The 19,420-nt window shown below is 39.1% G+C and overlaps 4 protein-coding genes and 1 long non-coding RNA gene across 5 annotated transcripts; 3 read left to right on the top strand and 2 right to left on the bottom strand.

The window, feature by feature from the left end:
* Positions 1-45: 45 nt before the first annotated feature.
* On the top strand, positions 46-375 carry LOC147944751 (uncharacterized). The gene has a single exon (XM_087512710.1). It carries the CDS (start codon positions 46-48, stop codon positions 373-375), a length of 330 nt encoding a protein of 109 aa, XP_087368836.1.
* Positions 376-941: 566 nt separating this feature from the next.
* On the bottom strand, positions 942-2,259 carry LOC147944750 (uncharacterized). The gene is made up of 6 exons (XM_087512709.1): positions 2,125-2,259; positions 1,774-2,038; positions 1,494-1,569; positions 1,263-1,405; positions 1,099-1,183; positions 942-1,011 (listed from the first exon to the last, which is right to left on the bottom strand). The coding sequence occupies exons 1-6, from the start codon at positions 2,257-2,259 to the stop codon at positions 942-944; spliced, it is 774 nt and encodes a 257-aa protein (XP_087368835.1).
* A 9,619-nt stretch (positions 2,260-11,878) lies between these two features.
* Positions 11,879-12,348, top strand: LOC147944749 (uncharacterized). The gene is made up of 3 exons (XR_015558094.1): positions 11,879-11,959; positions 12,041-12,125; positions 12,220-12,348. It is a non-coding gene; the product is annotated as an uncharacterized LOC147944749 (long non-coding RNA).
* Positions 12,349-15,754: 3,406 nt separating this feature from the next.
* Positions 15,755-16,866, bottom strand: LOC147944748 (uncharacterized). The gene is made up of 5 exons (XM_087512708.1): positions 16,732-16,866; positions 16,373-16,643; positions 16,201-16,312; positions 15,995-16,119; positions 15,755-15,885 (listed from the first exon to the last, which is right to left on the bottom strand). The coding sequence occupies exons 1-5, from the start codon at positions 16,864-16,866 to the stop codon at positions 15,755-15,757; spliced, it is 774 nt and encodes a 257-aa protein (XP_087368834.1).
* Positions 16,867-17,870: 1,004 nt separating this feature from the next.
* On the top strand, positions 17,871-18,866 carry LOC147944747 (uncharacterized). The gene has a single exon (XM_087512707.1). It carries the CDS (start codon positions 17,871-17,873, stop codon positions 18,864-18,866), a length of 996 nt encoding a protein of 331 aa, XP_087368833.1.
* Positions 18,867-19,420: the final 554 nt, after the last annotated feature.

The following is a 19,420-nucleotide window of genomic DNA, read 5'->3' as shown; positions in this document are numbered from 1 at the left end:
CTGAGGTATAAGAGGTGTTCATGTAGGCGTTTTGATCTAGAGAGGATGCCATGCGTACATGCTATCGCAGCCGCATATACGGCCAACGTATCAGTTATAAACCAGCACCATCCATACTTCCGCAGAGACAGCCTCTGCAGTGGGTATGCGGAGGCGATAATGCCGATAGATACATCCTGCATCGTTCCTACTGATATTACACCGTCCAGATGTAAACCGCCTTTTGTTAGGAATCCTCCAGGAAGGCCAAAGATGACGAGGAGGAAGTCTTTTGTCGAGGTTGCGTTGGAGACGAAGCGGCCCCGCAAACAGCATGCTTGTTCTCAGTGTCAACAGGTTGGCCACAACCGTACAACATGTCCAGCTAATACGTAGTGCATGGGCGACAATAGACGTGTTATCTTTAATTGGCGTGAGGATAATACTCTTTTTTCGTAAGTGCCAACATAGCTTTTTGTAACATGTTTATGATGGCCCTTTTTAATTTCTAAGCCCATATTTTTGTTTAACTATAATTGTTGGAGAAATTGTTGCCGGCTGCCCTAAATGGGCCTATTACTCGTGTGGGCTTTTTAGAAATCTCAAGCAAACGGTTTTCTGTTTGAATAAGAAGCTTTTTAAAGCGAAATATATCTGTTTGTGGGCTTTATATGGTCCATTAGAGAGGACATAATTCGATGGTTGGATAGTGTTGACATGTTCACTTATCGTAGATAACTATTGTTATGTACGTACATATATTGCGGAGTACTAAATTTTATATTTTGTTGACAAAACATAACCATATATTATCCATAATCAGCGTAACATTGGGTTCATTCAAAAGTACAAACACACCAGGGAAAAAAAAGTTAATAAATTGCATAGATCTGTGCCGGTTCTTTAAATAAATATGGTACACTCCCTGAGTTCTCCCTTTCGCCCATATGGTTCCTTTATTCTCAAGGTACTGCATTCTCCCCTACGTGCTCCATTATATGTTCTATATAGTAACGTCCAGCAATTTCAGATCTGCGGTAAATATAGAAAGTGTATTAACGTATTTGATAGTAGCAACAAATACAATTAGGTCTTTTGGTAGGAAAACAAAGAGCTTACATCTCCTTGTGATGTTCCATTCCCTCGAAATCTGGTTTTATATAGAACAGCGAAGAGGCGGTTGTGTTGACGAGGCAAGGAGCACCTTCAGAACATTTACAAAATTAGTTGTATATGGTTTCACAAGGCTGGTGTCCTTATGTGATCTATCAAATCGAACATACCTTCGTAGCTTCCAACATTCCAGAACCGCAAAATACAAAAGACAGGTTCGGATGTAAAAGTAAGATGACACCCGAGTGCTTCCCAAGCATTTATGAAGCGAGCAGCATAATCATCTAGGGCACGACACTTGAGGATTTCATTCCTACGATTTTCTCAGGTTAATATTGAACGGGAATACGAAATAACTTTAAATGTAAATGTATTGAAAAGGTAGCACAAATCTCCTTTACCTCCCATTCAGTAGGGTGAGGACAACTTCATTGGCCGCATTTGCCCCCTCGAGTAATCTTCTGTCTTCCACCCCAACTACACACCCACAGACATCTGATTCGGGGTAGACACATACTTTAAATGTTACGACCTATGTATTTTGATATGAAATTGTCTACTAACCTATTTATTTAGTATGAGGCCTAAAAACTAGTGATAATCACAAATATATCAATTAGCAAACGTTTTTTAACGTTGTTTCAAACGATTTGTGTAATTGAAAATTGAAGATAAGCGTACCGAATGATATGGGATGGGTAATTCTCCCTCGAGATATATCACCCAAATCTTCGAAATGGAAGTAGTGTTTTTGATTCACCGGTGAGAGCAGGCCCATCGTCAACTCATCAGTAAATTTGATTTGGAAAGGATGATGTGTATTCCTCTCCCTAAGTGTTGGCTGGATGACCTTGAAATTCCTAATTTCATACCAATCACCATCATAGATATACTTCCTCATTTTCTTATAGGTCCCTGGTAAAAACGCCACCTCGATTGTGTCACCCTACAAATTGCATATCAATTGTGTAGAAGACCACTGCGTTGGTTAACAACTTCGTGCAAATATTTTACAAAGCAAAGTGGACTAACCCGTGTATCAGCAAGGAGCAGAACCCGCTTCCAAAAGAACTCAGTAACATACCACGAATTCAAGACCTTCGCTTGGATAATCCAATTCGTTTTTCCTGGTCTAAGATCAGCGATGGCATCAACTCTAAACTCCATGGTTTTTTCTGATAAGATCCTGTTACTCGTGTCTACCCTGGGTTTGGAAAGGAGACAGGGTGATGCTATTTAAATAAAACAAAACGTCGCGACTCTTCGCTTTCTTTGTTTTTCTTCGGGTTTATATTTTAAATTTACTTTAATTCGTAGTTTACATATTAAAAAACCATAATTTAATTGCCGGTCCAGCAACATTGGAGGCCCAATGCGAAAAGAAATTGTATTGTTTACTTTTAAATTGTTTTTCTCAGTAAGGCCGATGTAATTTTTGAAATTTTTAAATGGGTTCTCAACTCAAACTCTAAAAATTGAGGCCTTCTGATGTGCGTTCGAATGGGCTTATTAAATTTGACGGAATGTTGTTTGAGTTTAAGAAATAAACAACAAATCCATACCGAATGGGCTTATTAAAATTGAGGCCCGTTACCTTGAAATCATAGGGATGTGAACACTTCCCGACTTCACCAACCGAATGCACAGTAGTAACAAAACAATACATTTCTCGTACCAAACGTAAGGACCCATGTACCCACACACACTTTGTTGTACATACACAATTGGCAGATATATCTATTGTGTATAGTTCTTTTGCAAGATAGAACAGTTACAAAAGGAAAGGAAACAACATCAAGTGGTACATGCTTAAAAATAAGTAGAAGAGAAAACCATTGAAACAAAAGGCCGGATTCAGTCCGCGTAAAGCCTATGACGTAGATATTAGTACTGCGTTTATAACAGAAGGCATTTAGATGAAACGTTTAGGGCGAAACATCTAAAGAGATAATATAACTAAAGGATCTCGGATATAGATTTCGCCAACCACCAAAGGCCGCAATTGTTGCACACCATGTCATAGTCTCGATAGTTGAGAGAGTACAGACCATGCTCCAATAAACACAATTTAGCACATTCCGGAGAAGGGATCAAAGGGGCAATCGGATAGACGAATGTATCCTTGTACGTGTTTTCTCGTGCCGTCTGATATCTACCCAGCAACATGAACAACTCCCTGCCCAAAATCCTTGTTTGAGTTGTATTTAGTTGGTAGTGGTATTCCAAAAACAGGTAAAGATAATGACCCGCCATGTCGAGGTTCCCATGTAACATAGAAAAAAATCCACATGCTAGTGTGGCATCATCTCTTGCGGGTACGTTACGAGTTAGAAGTGCAATACCTCCCTCAATGTCGCTTTCCTCGGCAACAACCCGGAGACCTTCGTAATAGATTGCCTTTTCGTTTCCAGCGTCAAGGCATTTTTCGAAGATACGCCGGTGCATCCCTTCCTCTTTTATTCTACGATTTCGATGATGTAATTTTTGGAACCAAGAAGGATGGCAAGTAATGCTGGAGATGTTAGCATCCTTGAGAACTTGAGGCCTAAGCGCTGTTTTGACTCCTCGAGGTCCTGCCTTGACTATTGGAGCTAGGTAGTTCAAACCATCAACTGCGAGAAACCCGAAGATGATAATCAACATCTCATCTGGTAGATGAGGCATTTTTTGAGACGCAGACGCCATCTTGCTGTGATTTTTCAGTAGGAACTACAACTTGTACAGAAGGGTGTTTGAAGAACACAAAGTTCAGGTTGCACTCAGTGGGACTGGTAATTATAATTTATAGAACGCTAACGAGATACGTATTTAGCTAACACCCTACCCGTTTATTGTTGTAATGCGCCGAGACAAACGTCACTTACTACTGTTTAATTAAAACTCGCTGAGATATAAATCACATCACGCTGAGATAACACGACTTGGGGGGTAGGAGTTGTCACTTCGTCCAACCTACTGCTGTCATGTCTACCCTAAGTAGAGCCTAGCGGAATTTAAGAGAAATAATTGTCTAAGTAGTGTATAACGCATTTGACATCCGTTATTATGGTGGCGCCACGTATATACTAATACGAAATAGAAGAATCTGCGTCAGCGGATATATTTATAATTAATTTGCATAAAGGGGGTTTTGCTCACCCAAACAATAATTGCATAAAGGGAGATAATGCCTGAACTATTCCTTCCCATTCTACGAACACGCAAATTGCAAAATCTAATACGTACAAGGCCTAAAGTATATACTATTGTACGTACACTAAACGTACATTCTCTTGAACGTACACTGAAATTATAAACGTTGTTATTACACTAATATCTTTCAGGTTGTGTACGTCTTAGTATTATATATAAGTGGTTTTGCAATGGGTAGGTACGAGTTTTAGGCACCCAACCTCTTAGTTTTCGTAAACAACATATTAAGTAGCGATAGATTCCGCGTTCTTATGAAGGATACAACCTAGGTGTTACATGAACCAAAATGGTAGTACAACAGGGAGACATTGTAAACGGATTTAGTTGCCGTAGAAGGATTCTAGAAGATATAAGAACTGCGTTGAAAACATGATATTCGTTACATATTACGTTTAGGGAGAAACATATTATGAGAAAAGTAACTACAGGATCTCGGACATAGCTTTCGCCAACCACCAGAGGCCGCAATTTCTGTAGCCAATGTCATAATCTTCATACCATTTGTTTTTGAAACCATGCTTCAATAAACACAATCGACCACATTCTGGAGAAGGGATAAAGGGAGCAATAGGATAGACGAATGTGTTCCTGTATGTGTCTACTCGCGCCGTCTGATATCTACACAGCAACCGGAACACCCCCTTGGCCAGAAACCTTGCTCATTTCGATTTAAGTGGGTAGTGATGTGAATCAAACAGTTGAAGAAAATGTCTAGCCATCTCGCAGTTCCCATCTAACATAGAAAAAAACCCACAAGCGAGTGTCGCTATAGATTCCGCGGGAACGTTACGAGTTAGGAGTGCGATACCTTGCTTAATGTTTCCACCTCGGCAACAACCCGGAAACCTTCGAAAAAAATTGCCTGTTTGTTGCCAGCATCTAGGCATTTATTGAAGATACGCCTGTGGATCCCTTCATTTTGGACTCTACCATTTGGGTGATGTGGTGCTTGAAAGCTTGTCGGATCCCAGCATAAGCTGAAGATGTTAGCAACCTTTAAATCTTGGGGAGAGAGCGCCGTTTCTACACCTCGATGACCTGCCTTCAGTATTGGAGCGAGGTACTCCAAACCATCAACTGCGAGAAAGCCGAGGATTTTAATCAATATTTCATCGGGTATATCAGGCATTTTTCGAGTTGCAGTCCTCATTTTCACTTGAATTTTTTAAAACAATGTTTCGTATGTGTTGCAACTTGTGAAGGGTACTCTAAATAAAGGGAGAGTTGTAGTTGGGAGTTGCAGGGTTTTTAATAATTATGGCAATGAACGGCGACATGCATAAGTGCGCCTTTTAAGCTTTTTTTTTTAAATCCGCGTGATGTTACCAATCAAGACATATTCTGTAGTTTTAGTTTTTTTTTGGAAACGCAAAATTACTGTTGCGGTTTCCAAAACAGTTAACACATGAACCGCATATACTTGGAGCCCATGAACCGCATATACTTTACCCAACTACCATTTACCTAGCGGTTTCATAAATTCCGCACTGAACAAAGTAATAATTTGATTTTTCTTATTTGTTTAATACTAATACAAGTTACAAATCCGCACATAATTCGACATAGAGAGAGGTCAAAGTATAGCCTAAATACGTAGTAATCATTGTTCCATACGAACCATGTATGAATATATTATTTGTTCACACTCTTAGTTCACACTATGACCAGATTTCGTAACTTAGTAATGATTACAAACACATCATGTTAAACGTACTCATCAAGACACATCGATGAGATATAAGTCACATCCCTCTACTTACTTGTTAAAAAACTCTTCTATGTCTTCCCATATAAGACTTTTGCGGGTATTAGTTGTCACATCGCAGTTGCCAACTGGTGTCATGTCTGACAATAGACGTTAAGCTGAGCGGGTAGTGAATAATCGAGATTGAGATAGTAGATTATAGTAGTAGACTTCAAATCGTAATATGGTTATGACACGTGTATACTAATAGGGGATGTGGGGGATTATATATGGTTATGATGTAAAGAGGCCTAAAATATTCCAACCGGCCCATTAAGATTCTCAAAACGACACTCCATCTATATTGTTAGTGGATGTTTATAAACTCTTAATAATTAGTGGTTTGATGTTACCTCGCCATCTTGTCACGCAGTTATATCAAGTATCATTTATATCCATACCAAATACTTCCCCAACCATATCAAACGATTGTATTATAAAATCATTTGCATTACAATGTGCACATAATACTTTCACTACAAATATGACCAACCCAAATCTTCCTGACGATCTGTTGGCGCGAATAGCTAAACTAATGGCAGCAAAACACTGGTGGTACATGTAGTCACTCCTACGTTCGGGAAGTAGAGGCAAACTATAGTTTACCGTCGCGACGTCTTGAAAGAGGCAAACATCTTCAACATGTGCAGTGACCCCGATGATATCATGTTTGGTGGTCGACACCGGAAGTTTTTTGAAAGGTGCCTTGATGCGGATAATCCAACGGCCATATATTATGAAGGCCTTCGTCTTGCAACAAAAGATGGGGACATTGAAGGGGCCGTAAATTTACTCCTGCGTAACGTACCAACACATGCCGACGCTACTCTTGCGTCTGCCATGTTGTGCATCTGTAAAGGGTCCGGAGTCCAGGCGGGTCATTTGCTTCAGCTGTTTTCTATAAAACACTACCCACTTGACTCCGAAGAGGTTGGAGATATGTGTGAAGAATTCATCACTGAGCTTATTCACTATGGAGCATCACACAATACAACTTATGGTGTGTTTTTTGACTACCCTGATGATGGGGAAATAACAACTCCTGCGTGCGCACTAAAATGCGCGCTCTCAATGAGGAAGGAAGACGTACTCAATATGGTGGGCCCTTACAAGCATCGTTGCAGGAAATGCACAATCTGGTGGTGCGCTCGCCGAATTAGTCAAATGCTTTGGTAGTTTTATAACGAAACATGTTTGCATTTCCTCGTTTCCGTGTACACCCTATCTCCTATCAATTCTAATTTTAATATTAAACGAAGTATTTTGTCAGCGATGCACCTTTGCAGAATAAGTCAAGCTAATAAAGGTAGCCACGAACTTTGTTAGATGTGATAACTGGCTATTAGTTTTAAAACTAATAGTTTATCGAATATCTTATTCTGTACGATACATGGCTAAGACCTACATCAACAGTTACATGCACGTGTAGCTCGAATTGAATATTACCCTTTCATACTTAAAATTGAAACCACTATATTTAATATATAATATAGGGAAATTAACAATGTGTTTGTATCTAATAGTAGTCGTATTTAATGCAATGACATGTTGCTATTTTTAATGCAATGGCCAACTGATTTGACGTCCATATAAGTGAATTTTAATCCATATGACTTGCAGGGTTGTAGATGTCAAATATCAGTTATGTAATTTTACTTATATACGTACACGAGTACAAAAGAACCAACATAGCTTGTTGAATACTTTTGGCGTGGCTAATAAACATAATTGAATCATTACATTTTTATATAAATATAATCCTATACAATCAGTACATTTTACTGTTAAATACCATCGAATTAATTACCTGTTATAGTAAAAATAAAATTACCACTGTTCTCACTATATATAGATGTGTGTACGTAAGAAGATGTTTTATTCCCTACACACAGCAAATACCATCCACAGCCCATATCGTCTCCAACAAAATAAAAAACAAAAACAAAAACAATGAACACCCCTCCGAACGAGATATTCCTGGCCATCAAGCTGCCAAACCCTACAAGCCTCCTTGTCAATTTTATTCCCGTATCTGTCACTCCTATCCCCGTATTGGTCGAGGCGCTGAACACTGTCGACCTCCAAACTGTTCAACTTTGTCCGTTCATCACGTGGCCACAGTTCATCACTATGGAGTCTAAGTTCAGGCCCTACTTTGAGCTTCTCCTATACAGGGGCCACATCGTAGCGAACTATCTTGAGGGCGTCAGGCTAGCTTCAAACTCCCCCACCTTTGCTGAAGGTATGGCAAAGCTACGCTATTTTGCACCAACGGATCCGTATGCGAATTTTGCTTATGTGCTGTTCGCAATGTTTACCGGCCAAGTGACGGAGGCCGAGGCGTTTGGCAATATTTTCTGGTTCATGGTCCCTCACATGAACACCGCCGTTGAAGTCGCTGGCCTGGTTATGTACCATGTTGCGAACCTCCATCTCGGTGGTCCCCTTTTTGAAGTGAGATCGTCGCCTTCTCTCCTCCACCGCCGTAGGTGTACTTGCAGTAGCTACCTCACCGGGTGTAAGTCCTGTTTTTTCTACTGGTATGCACAGGAGTTGCGCCCGTTCTTTTAAGATCCTCTTTTCATGTTTTTATTTTTTTTGCGGATTAACCTTAGTGACGACGTTTTCAACTAGGTTAATGTATAAATATTATGTACTTGATGGTTGTTTTTTTCTTTTTGGAACCTCGAACCGTTATCCGGTGTATGCCGGAGTTTATTTTATAATCAACGTATGTATTCTATTTAGTGTTATCCCGCCATCGTACACGGTGCCACACCTATGTATTTGTGTACGTACAACGTAACAGGGCATCGTACATAAATACATAGTTGTACATGGGGAACCTTACTAGTTCTATTGTGTGTGACGTGTACGTACACATGGACTAGTCCCGTTCATATCGTCTTGTTTTATTTAATAACATACCCTACAAATTATCGATGTACGTACCACCGCTCATATAAGTTCACATGTACGTACCAGACGTATACAACAGCACATTAAAACAAAAAAAAAATAAACTTTAAAGAGCAGCCATTGGAGATTATACAACTAAAGGATTTCACATATAGATTTCGCCAACCACCAAAGTCCGCAATTAGTACACAAGATGTCGTAATCTCGAAAGTTTATAGAGAAGAAACCGGATTGGATACAACAAATGGCGGCACAGTCCGGGTTAGGGATGAGGTGAGTAGATGGATAGACGAATGTATCCTTGTACGTGTTTTGAATTGCCACCTGGTATGTAAACAACAGGTGAAACACAGACTTGCCTACAAAGCTGACCCCATGCGATTTGAGAGGAAAGTGATGTGCATCAAATAAGTGAAGAAAATGAACCGCCATCTATTCGCTTCCATATAAAATAGAAAAGATACCACATGCCAGTGTTGCCTCAGCGTCTGCGGGAACGAGATAGAACAGAAATGCCTCGCTTGATGTCTCTCTCCTCCGCAACAATCTGGAGGCCCTCGTAGTAGATTGCAACTTCGTTTCCAGCTTTGAAGCATTTTTTGAATATACGCCTATGAATCCCTTTATCTTGAGGGCCACCATTTGGGTCGTCTGACGTTTGGATCAATAACGGATCCCAACAGATGTTGTAGATGTTTGCATCCTTTAGAACATAGGGGTCGAGCACCGTCTTCAGTCCTCGCCGACCCAACTTCAAAATTGGAGCAAGGTGCGACAGCCCATCTACTGCGAGAAGCCTAAAGATTTCGAGTAAAATATCATCAGGGAGATATGGGAGCTTATTGTGTGCTTTCGGCATTTTTTCTTTTTTTTGAGATTTCGTTATCGGAGCTATTATATATGCTTCAACAATAAAGGAGGTAGGTTGTGAAATTTGTATATAAACTGTACAATATAATTACTCTGCGTGTCCTTTTAGCACAATGCGTATTGAAGAATAAGTTACACAGAGTAATTAGTTGGGAAAAGGTGTACGTAATGCTTACGCAACATCATACTGGTTCACACGATAAAGGTTTTTCTCTCGTCGTCTCGGTAACCAAAAATATATACTGTACTCGTTGGGCAAAGTTTATAATTATTACTTGCTTAAAAAGTGATCAGTAAACACTATGATGAGATAATAGTCATTTCAAAATATAAGTAAGAATGATTTTACACAAAAGAAGATGTCAAATCCCTGCATGTACTTGTCGCATTTAATGCTATAGCTATTGGCTGTTCCGGACGTCAAATTGGAAAGTTGTGTAGTTCGTATATAATTTGTCTCAAATCCGGTTTGTAGAAAAAGACACGTTTCCGTACTAGCATATTTTACAAATAAAATTACACGAGTTCTCTAACTTTATAAATCAAATATGTGGCTGTTCAAGATAGATATTATTTTTAACTGCAGTTTATTTGTCTTTTTGTGGTTAATGCATGAGAAAGACATGCATAAATTGTATACCTTTTTATTATGCTCTTCACCCTTAATTTAGAAAAGCTAAATATTTGATCTACCTTTACTCTGCTTGTAAATCTGAAACCGCTAATAACCGAATATTATTTAAAACAAGCCCGATTAAATCATCTCTTGAAGTGTTTATCACAATTATGGTACAGGGTTTCGAATTGAGGGAAACATAATTTTGGTCTATCGATGCTTGTTAACATTTATGAGTTTAATGGTTAAGGTGTGGGCTTAGCGATATCCTCTTTCGTTTTGGTCGGGATCTCGTTATTAATTTATGATTCTCGGTTATTTGTTAGTCTTGTAAATATACAAACTATACATATGTACGTATACTACATTGGGAAGGTATGTACATTTAGGGTCTTATTAAACGGACACCATGGAAAGTTGAAAGGCCGCGCCGTTTCGAGATTTCGCTCTCCGTAAATATTTAAATTGCTCTCAACCTTCGTCAAATCCTAACATAGTTTAAAGTAAGAGATATCCAAAATCTGAGATCACCATGAGCTTCAGAACCGATCGTATTGCTGAACTGGACCGTGAGAGAAGGAATTGGTGTTGGTGTATCCACGCCAAGGTGTTGAACGCTTGGTCGATTCACGAATGCTTTATAAAACGAGTTCTCCTCCTTGTGGACGAAGAGGTTAGTTGAACAAGTCTTTCTTAATTCGCTAAATCCAACAGTTTTTGATGTATAACAATTTATATGTTATGAAGGGTTCCACAATCGAAGTGGCGTTTCTACAGGGTGAATACCCAAATATCCCGCCAAACCCTGAAATCGGTTTCTGGTACGATATTCGGGAGTTTAAATTAATCAATCCAACTCTCAAGGAGAGGAATACTCATCACCCATACCAAATCAAGTTTACGCATGAGTCAACCATGGATGTGATCCAACCTTTGAATCACAAAAATTACTTCCGCTTCGAGGATATCGATGATATAACTCGTGGCAGAGTTACTCATCCCGTTTCTTTCGGTATGTTTTATCTATAATTTCTTTAATATGTATATATTAATGTCCGTGGAATTATGAACTTGCGATGGTTGCTGAGATTCATTTAGTGGTCGTTTGGTCAGTTGAGGACGTTACTTTTACTTGTATCATTTGCAAAAGTACAAAATAAACGTTACATCCCCATTTTATTTTCCCCCCCTTAGATGTTTGTGGGTGCATCGTAAATGTGGACGTCATAAGAAGACGTTACGATGGCAGGTGTATTGAAGTTGTCATCACTCTCCTGAATGGCAGGTTAAGTACCTATTATGCTATAGACATAGTAATATATATATATATATATATTGGAACTTCATAGGTTTAAATTTGAAAGCAACTGTGCGTTAATGCAGGAATGAAAGTGTCAAATGTCGTCTCACAGACTTCTATGCCCATCAATTCCTCTCTTATTGGGAATCAAAGGGATGTCATGTTCTCCACAAATCCGAGCCAGTGTTTTGTGTCTTCCGGTTCTTTAAGGTTGGGAGTTATGAAGGTACGTCAGATGAAATTGATATTATGATAGAAGCAAGTACATGTAATTTGTCTAGCAACTCAATTACGTAATTGTGTGTAGGCGTACCATGTCTTGTACACACCGAAGCGTCTTCTAAATTCTTCATTCGAGCAGATTTCGAAGGACTTGGCCATCACAAGGAGATGTAAGTTGATATTATATTAATAATTGGTATGAAAGCGTATGTGTTCTTATCTGTTCAGACTCTCACATGTACATTTAATTTTTTAAACTTATAGAAGTGAGTTTGCTGCACAACACTACATTAACAATGTGATGGGACACGATGGGACAACAATTGAAACAATTGCCCAGGAAGCAGAAAGCTCCGGAACCCATACAGAATCTGCACGGATGTTCGTCAGACTGTCCGCGGAATGAGGAATGAAAAACAAACGAGAAATAGAAATCAAATGTTGTTTTCTATTTCAAATATTGGTTTAATTTCGTGAGAATATGTACAATGGTTTTATTATTAAAACGTACTCTATCCTATTTATTTAATATTCGAATAATTGTTGAAATTGAGATAGAAAATAATAGGGAGAGTTTTGAATATTAAAATTGTTATTATTAGTAGCTATTTCACAAAAATATTATTAAATGTTTATTTCTTTTTGGACATTAAATAAAGTAAAAGAAATGACGGAATGCTTGTACTATCTCCTAATAATAAGACGAATGTTTGTATTGTCTTATAAGAAAGATAATTTATTCCCCACACCATAGTTGATGTACGTTGGAAGTCATAATATATTGTGATAGTCGTCTACGTACAGAAGCTTAAATAATCGTACAATCAATACTAGTGAATAGCAACCCTCTGGATTGATCTACTTGAGAGGAAGTGATGATAATTACGTAACTGGATACACATCAAATAAACATAATGATGAGAAAACTATCATATCTAAAGCAACAATAAATACTACTCTCTTCGAAGTTGTCACATCAGAGAACCTACAAATGTCATAGTCTAGGCTTAGGGTTAGCAGATGGTTGAGTTACAGCCGATATTTAACGAATACGAATATAATGAATTTGAAATCCGATAACACGAAAGTGACACGTGGTTCGCACAACTTATATGTTTTAGTAATTATAATCGAGTAGGCGTGCATGAGAGCTCATAAACCTAAAATGGGTTCCTTCGTAATTAAGTAGTTAACAAAAGGGTAATTTAAAACGACTTCATAAAGAAAGTAGTATAAATTTCCAGGATTTTCGCCAAACTCCCCAACCACCTCTCACATCGTAGGTTATATTAGTGGGCAGGCGGCAGTTTCCGTCTATTTGGTTCTGCACATATTGCTATTAGTTTACTGAACTCCCAAAAAATGGCGTCTGCTAGCCGTAAGAAGATTGATCTGCCAGACGAGATGTTGATAAAAATAGCCAAGCATCTCGTAATTGATGGGTTCTGGCGCCTTGGCCCATTATTAAAGGCTGGTCGGCGAGGAGTGGATGCGGTGCTTGCCCTAGAAGTTCTGAAGGTTGCCAGCATCTACCACATCTGTGAACATCCTTCTTCATTCCAAACGACAAGGAATCCAAATGGTGAACACCAGGAAGAAGGGATTCACAAGCGTATTTTCGAAAAATGCTTGAAAGCAGGGAACAGCATAGCAATCTACAACGAGGGCCTTCGGATCGTTGCCGAGGAGCGAGACATTCAGGGCGGTATCGCACTACTAAAAAACAACGTCCCCAAAGATGCCGAGTCCACTCTTGCATGTGGAATTTTCTCTATGTTATATGGGGACGAGCAGATGGCGGTTCGTTTTCTTCACCAATTTGATGCACATCACTATCCACTCCATTCAGAGGGAGTTCGGCTTATCGGGGAAGATCTGTTCCAACGGTTGAGTATGTTTAAGACGGCGCGTAAAAACACGTACAAAGATTCTTTTGTATATCCATCCAGTTCGTTGATCCCTTTCCCGGACTGTGCCATGAGTAGTTGTTTGAGATGGGGCAGGTTATCGACCGACACACGTTATTATGACATCATCTGTGTAAATTGCGGAGTATGGTGGGTGGCCAGATCTATTTGTGAAATCCTCTAGGTGTATCGTCGGTTCCCTTCTGTGTTGCGTTTCATCTCCCCACGTATGTTTCATTAGATAATTAAATTACTATGTAATGAAGATGTTAATTAACGTGGATGACAATCGTTGTCGTTTTGGGCGTTTTGCTCGTTTTAATCCGAAAATGTCTAGTAGATGTCGTATTGTTCCTTATATTCCTAAATAAATATCAACAGTGCAGTGAAGACGACGTGTACTTAGTTTCACCGGGCAAACACACCAACAAATATCAACACTGCCGCCCAAACATATTTTTACCATTAACAAACATAAGAAAAAAAAAGTACAGCTTTACAAGGCCTCGAACTCGTGACACTGAAGGACACTCATGGCCAATCCTATCACTGTACCACCGCACCGTTTTTGATATTGAATCCATTATAATCGGTAATACAATCTGTAGCATAAAGCCCTTGGTATATCGGCACTGTATCAAGCTTACGACGCCGTTCGCAACTATTGGAAAACGACACAACTTGGAAAACTTCATGTTGTTTTTCAATACAAAAAACGACACAATACAGAAAGTTCTATAAAAGGCCAACCGAATATAATAGATATATTATAAGATTCAGGGAAATTAGGGTTCATTGAACTGATTTGGGGGAAACAGAGAGAGCCGCTGCCGTAGATGTTCGATTAGATTTTGAGAGTTGGATATTCGGATAATAGTTTAAAGTTCCTCTTTTTTTTTATTTTCACTCCTTCAATTACGTTATCAGTTTCATTCTTAATGTTTGCTTTGCCAAACACGAGTCCAGTCGAGTATGACGATGCGGAGTATGGGATCCCGGCTGTTTGTTACTGTGGTGAAACGCCAAACCTACAACCTTCTTTTACAAGGACAAACCCAGGGAGGCTTCACTACACTTGTAGAAATAGAGAGGTAAGTGATTTACAGTTTCGCCGAGGTTGATTAAAGATCAGATTTATTTGCATAATTTAACTTTCGTGTAAAAAAATATTTTTAAATTAATGCAGGATGGGGACTATCACATTTTTAAATGGTGGGATGAAGCTATGATAGAGGAACTGAAAACAGTGAAGGAAGATATTCTAAAGTTAACTAGTTTGAATTTGCGTGAAGCGCTTCAGGCACAAAAAGAGGACATTGCTAACATCTTAAATATGCACAAGGAAAATCAGATGGAGTTGGAAAGGATGAAGACGTTGATTGCGTACAAGAGTGATGGATTAATTATGAAATTAAAACTGACCAATGTGTTTGTTGCGACTTTGTTTATAGTAGCAACAATGACCTATTTCTTAATGTAGTTTTGTCGTTTTATTAGAGTAGTATTTTGGGTTGTGGGTTAATTGTTTGAAATCAAGTTATAAACGTTATATTTGGTTTAGTGACATATTTTGTCGTCTAAAAAAAAGACTGTTTGGAACCTTGTCGTGTTAATATTATCAACCAAACCCTTCCAATTAAACATAAACATTTGTACACGTTTGTACACATACGTCTAACATTAAGGGTCGGCAGTATTAGGAAGATGCTTACCAAATTAAAATAAATATATATAATTAACCATGCGTATTACACACAAACATTTTACATCAAAATATTCCTATCCACGTTAGATAGATTGTTTGGATGTAGGTAATAAAGATAATATAAAGAGTTCAGCAACGTGGTTTAGAAGTTTATAATGTAAGCAACATTGACAAATGGAAACATAGGCTACGAATCGTCTTCACTCCGCTCGCGCTGGTCGAAGTATTCCAACCGGAGTTTGAAATCTCTAACCTCAGGGAAGGGTGGTTCAAATATCACTTTAGAAACACCCGGTTGACTAACCACTTCCATCCCTCCTGCGGTGTGGAAAAATAAGGAAAAAGGGTAACCAAAATTAGTATTATGAAGTAATCTTATATTGAAAAGGTGATTGAATTATTTTAAATACGTTTGCCTAATCCGTACCTCCATCCTTAAACTTGGGCCTCCAGAATCGCAAGACTACAACTTGTTTGCCTCCGCATAGCCAAAAATTACGGGCGAAATCATCGACCATTTCATCATAAGCCACACATTGCAAGTGATGACCCCTACCCAAAGAGACACCTTACGTTAATTGGACGGTATATCTTTAAAGTGTGTGAAAGCTAATAATCGCCAAAACGACTCACTCGAGATTCGTCAATGAAAACCGTTTCAACCGGGTCCTCTCGGCAAAACGTGGAGCAGTTGGATTGTCCACCAATATTCTTTGTTCGACGTGAGTTACTTGCCCCATCGTATCTATGGTTTCATTTCATTAGATTTGATATTAAAAAACGTAACAACACAATGCAACGTTACCTAAGCAGCAGTTCTGGGTCCAAGGAGGCCATCGTTCATAAATTTGGTCGAAGGGGACGTAGTCGATGTAGTGATTGGTCGACCAGCAACGAATGTTGTCCACAACCGTCCTAGCAGTGAATATGATCCGGTAGTTGGAAGCCACGACCTTCACAGCGGATGTGTCGTCAGTGACGACGAAATTAGAGAAGGTTTTCCACAAACCCTCCTCAATCTCCGCAGAGAACTGGGGCAACAGGTCCTCGGTGATTGTTGCCTGCATCTTATCGCCCTAAGAATACGAAAAAAGTTCAACCATGATCTACATGAATCATTTAATATTAAGTGCATATAATATGATGATGAGACGAGTCACTTACGAACACATCCGAAACAACCATTTCGAAGGTGACGATGTTCGCTTCTCTCTTTCTCCACTTGCGGTTGATCTTAACAGAAACCTTCCAATCAGAACGCCACGTCTGGAGATCGGATAGCCTGTCGAAATGCACCATGACTTTGTTGCACTTATGTTTACTTAGTGATGTGATATTTTGGTTTTTGAGAGACGAATACATACTTCACCGGGTGTGTATTTGTCTTCTTATATAATCCGCGAAGAAACACAAACGGATGTATCATATTGTGGTTTTTCAAACGTCGTGACTGCAATCCAGACAGATACATAGCATTTAGATAATTAACACGTGTAACAGCCGGTTAAGCGAAGACGATACATCGCATGCACCACTTAATTATGACCCTATAGTCGACGTTATATATAGGCGGAAAATATATTGGTTCATTAAACAAACCAATTCAATGTAAAACTTTATAAAACATCAAGGAATAGATCTCATCTGGTATAAACTGACAGATAAAGGCTGATATATAGTGCAAATGAACCAATAACGTTGAAAAACATTATATTATGAATAAATATAATTAAAGACAAGCTCAGCCATTGCACTGTGTATAAATAAAAAATTATTTTTTAAATAGTTTAGTAGTAGAGGCAAAATCTTCTTTCTTGCTAATAGACGGAAAACTGACGCCTCAGCTGCGACGGCGGAATCTTCTGTCCGATAGGGTTGTTTTACCTCCCAGTTTCTTGAATCAAGGTGTTTAGATCTGGGATAAGTACTACAAAACGACACTCCCTACAAGTCGGCGACGGAACATTTAAGGAAGAAGAGATTACAGAGGTCGGGTGAAATCAGAAAAAGGCGAGTAGTTTCGATCCCTCTATCATCACCGGTGTTGAATCAGAAGGTAAGTGTTTGTCTTGACTTCCTACTTTAAATTGGAAGAGGGATTGTTCCCCCAAATTCTATATTACGTTGGAAGAGTATATAGCAAATACAATTAAGTATCGATTTGAGTAGCCCAGGATGTGAAATCAATGAATAGTTTTGTATTTGCGGCGGGCAGAGGCTAAATAACCCTAATCGTCAACAGAAGTGAACTTTGGTAGACATTGGTATTAGGGTTAATTGGTTTAGTGTACGTACATATTAATATGGTATTAGGGTTACTTCGTGGTGATAGGATGGATCCCGAGGCTGTAGAGATCGTTCCTCAATTGAGCTTGGATCTACCGAGGAGGTTATTTGCTCTTGACCGTTACCCTCTCAAAACCAAGATAAATGCGTATTCAAAACCGGAATATCTTTCTACAATATCGAGGGTGCTGAGTGGAACAAAGGAAATGGAAAACTTGTTAGAGTCTCCATTTGGGCAGCTTTTTCGTATCCCTGCTAACAAGATCTCGTTCTCCGGTAAACTTGTTCATGGATTTGTTTGCCGTCAATTGGTGACCAAAAAGCGGCATGAGATGTGGATTGTGTTTGGTGGCAATCCAATCAAGTTTGGTTTACAGGAATTTGCAGAGTTGACAGGACTCGAATGTAGGAATTATCCTAAAAAGAGAGATGTGGAAAGAGCTACAAAAACGGATAAAGGATGTAAGACTGTTTGGGAGGTTCTATTCGGGGAAAATATGGAACCAACGATCTCCGAGTTGGTAAAAAGGTTGGAGACTGAGAAAATGGAATCGTGGCAGAAACTAGCTTTAGCGCTGATTATAATAGTTGATGGAGTTCTAACATGCGCCACGCAACCAGTAAAACCAGATCCGAAGACAGTGGAGATGACCAAGAATATTGATTTTTTTAAAAAATATCCATGGGGAAGGTTGTCATTTGAACGGACGCTGGAGACTATAATAGGATTTAAATGTCCAGCAGACGTAGACAGCTTAGTAAAAACTTTCAAGCAACAATCAGTTGCTGTTCATGGATTTCCTCTAGCACTCAAGCTGCTGGCTTTCCAATCTGTCCCTGCAATTGCAAGATTAGTACCATCTGACGTTCAAGATCAGGCGTTTAATCAAAGATCGATCCACAATCTGGCTAAACTGCGGCCAATCAAGACAGCAGACATCTTCGCATGCGAGGCTGCTAAAGAGGTATGTACTTATCCCTTGTCTATCAGATATAATACGTTAACAACCTAAATCTATAAGTTCCGTAAAATGTATATATTTTTGTAATCATATTATAGGTGGTTATTAGACGGATGGTTGGTAGTGGGGATCATTGTGATATTCGAGAATTGGCGTGGCGTGACGAAGAGGAAGACCATCAAGTTGACAACATTGAAAATCTTATTAAAGCAGGCCACAAATGGGATGAGGCAATATGGATGGGAGGTGATGATAGGTGTCCAAAACAGACACGTCCCGAAGAGAAAGGTATTAAAAACATTTATACATTACAAAGGGATACACTATAAAGTTAATTTTTTAAAAAATTAATGGTTAATTAGTGATATAGTTACAGTTGACTGTCGGAAGAGGAAAAGAGCAGACACCGCAACAATTGACAATAAGAAAGAGAAGAGCACGAGAACTGATGTGCGACCGGGGGGTACGCACGTTGTTCATGAACGTTTGGACGATGACCAATTTGAAAGGTTTAAGGCGGAACTATACTGGTTCTACAGGAAACAAGAAGCTCTGATGAAGGAAAATCAGGCAAACATGGAGATTTTCGTACGTACAGAGATCCG

Source organism: Camelina sativa, chromosome 5, assembly GCF_030686135.1.
Source record: "Camelina sativa cultivar CO46 ecotype springtype chromosome 5, ASM3068613v1".
In the NCBI taxonomy this organism is placed as follows: Eukaryota; Viridiplantae; Streptophyta; class Magnoliopsida; order Brassicales; family Brassicaceae; genus Camelina; species Camelina sativa.
The sequence above is the reverse complement of the archived record's forward strand: the minus strand, read 5'-3'. Positions and strand labels throughout refer to the sequence as shown.

What these genes read in the sequence shown, in the direction of transcription:
- LOC147944751 (XM_087512710.1), top strand. Translation starts at nt 46, where the DNA reads ATGCCATGCGTACATGCTATCGCAGCCGCATATACGGCCAACGTATCA.
- LOC147944750 (XM_087512709.1), bottom strand. Translation starts at nt 2,259, where the DNA reads ATGGAGTTTAGAGTTGATGCCATCGCTGATCTTAGACCAGGAAAAACG. An exon ending in TACCCATCCCATATCATTCG is followed by an intron (nt 1,570 to 1,773) that starts GTACGCTTATCT and finishes GTGGGTGTGTAG; the next exon opens with TTGGGGTGGAAGACAGAAGA. An exon ending in ATGGAACATCACAAGGAGAT is followed by an intron (nt 1,012 to 1,098) that starts GTAAGCTCTTTG and finishes TATTTACCGCAG; the next exon opens with ATCTGAAATTGCTGGACGTT.
- LOC147944748 (XM_087512708.1), bottom strand. Translation starts at nt 16,866, where the DNA reads ATGGTGCATTTCGACAGGCTATCCGATCTCCAGACGTGGCGTTCTGAT. An exon ending in TTTTCATTGACGAATCTCGA is followed by an intron (nt 16,120 to 16,200) that starts GTGAGTCGTTTT and finishes CTCTTTGGGTAG; the next exon opens with GGGTCATCACTTGCAATGTG. An exon ending in GCCCAAGTTTAAGGATGGAG is followed by an intron (nt 15,886 to 15,994) that starts GTACGGATTAGG and finishes TCCACACCGCAG; the next exon opens with GAGGGATGGAAGTGGTTAGT.
- LOC147944747 (XM_087512707.1), top strand. Translation starts at nt 17,871, where the DNA reads ATGGTATTAGGGTTACTTCGTGGTGATAGGATGGATCCCGAGGCTGTA.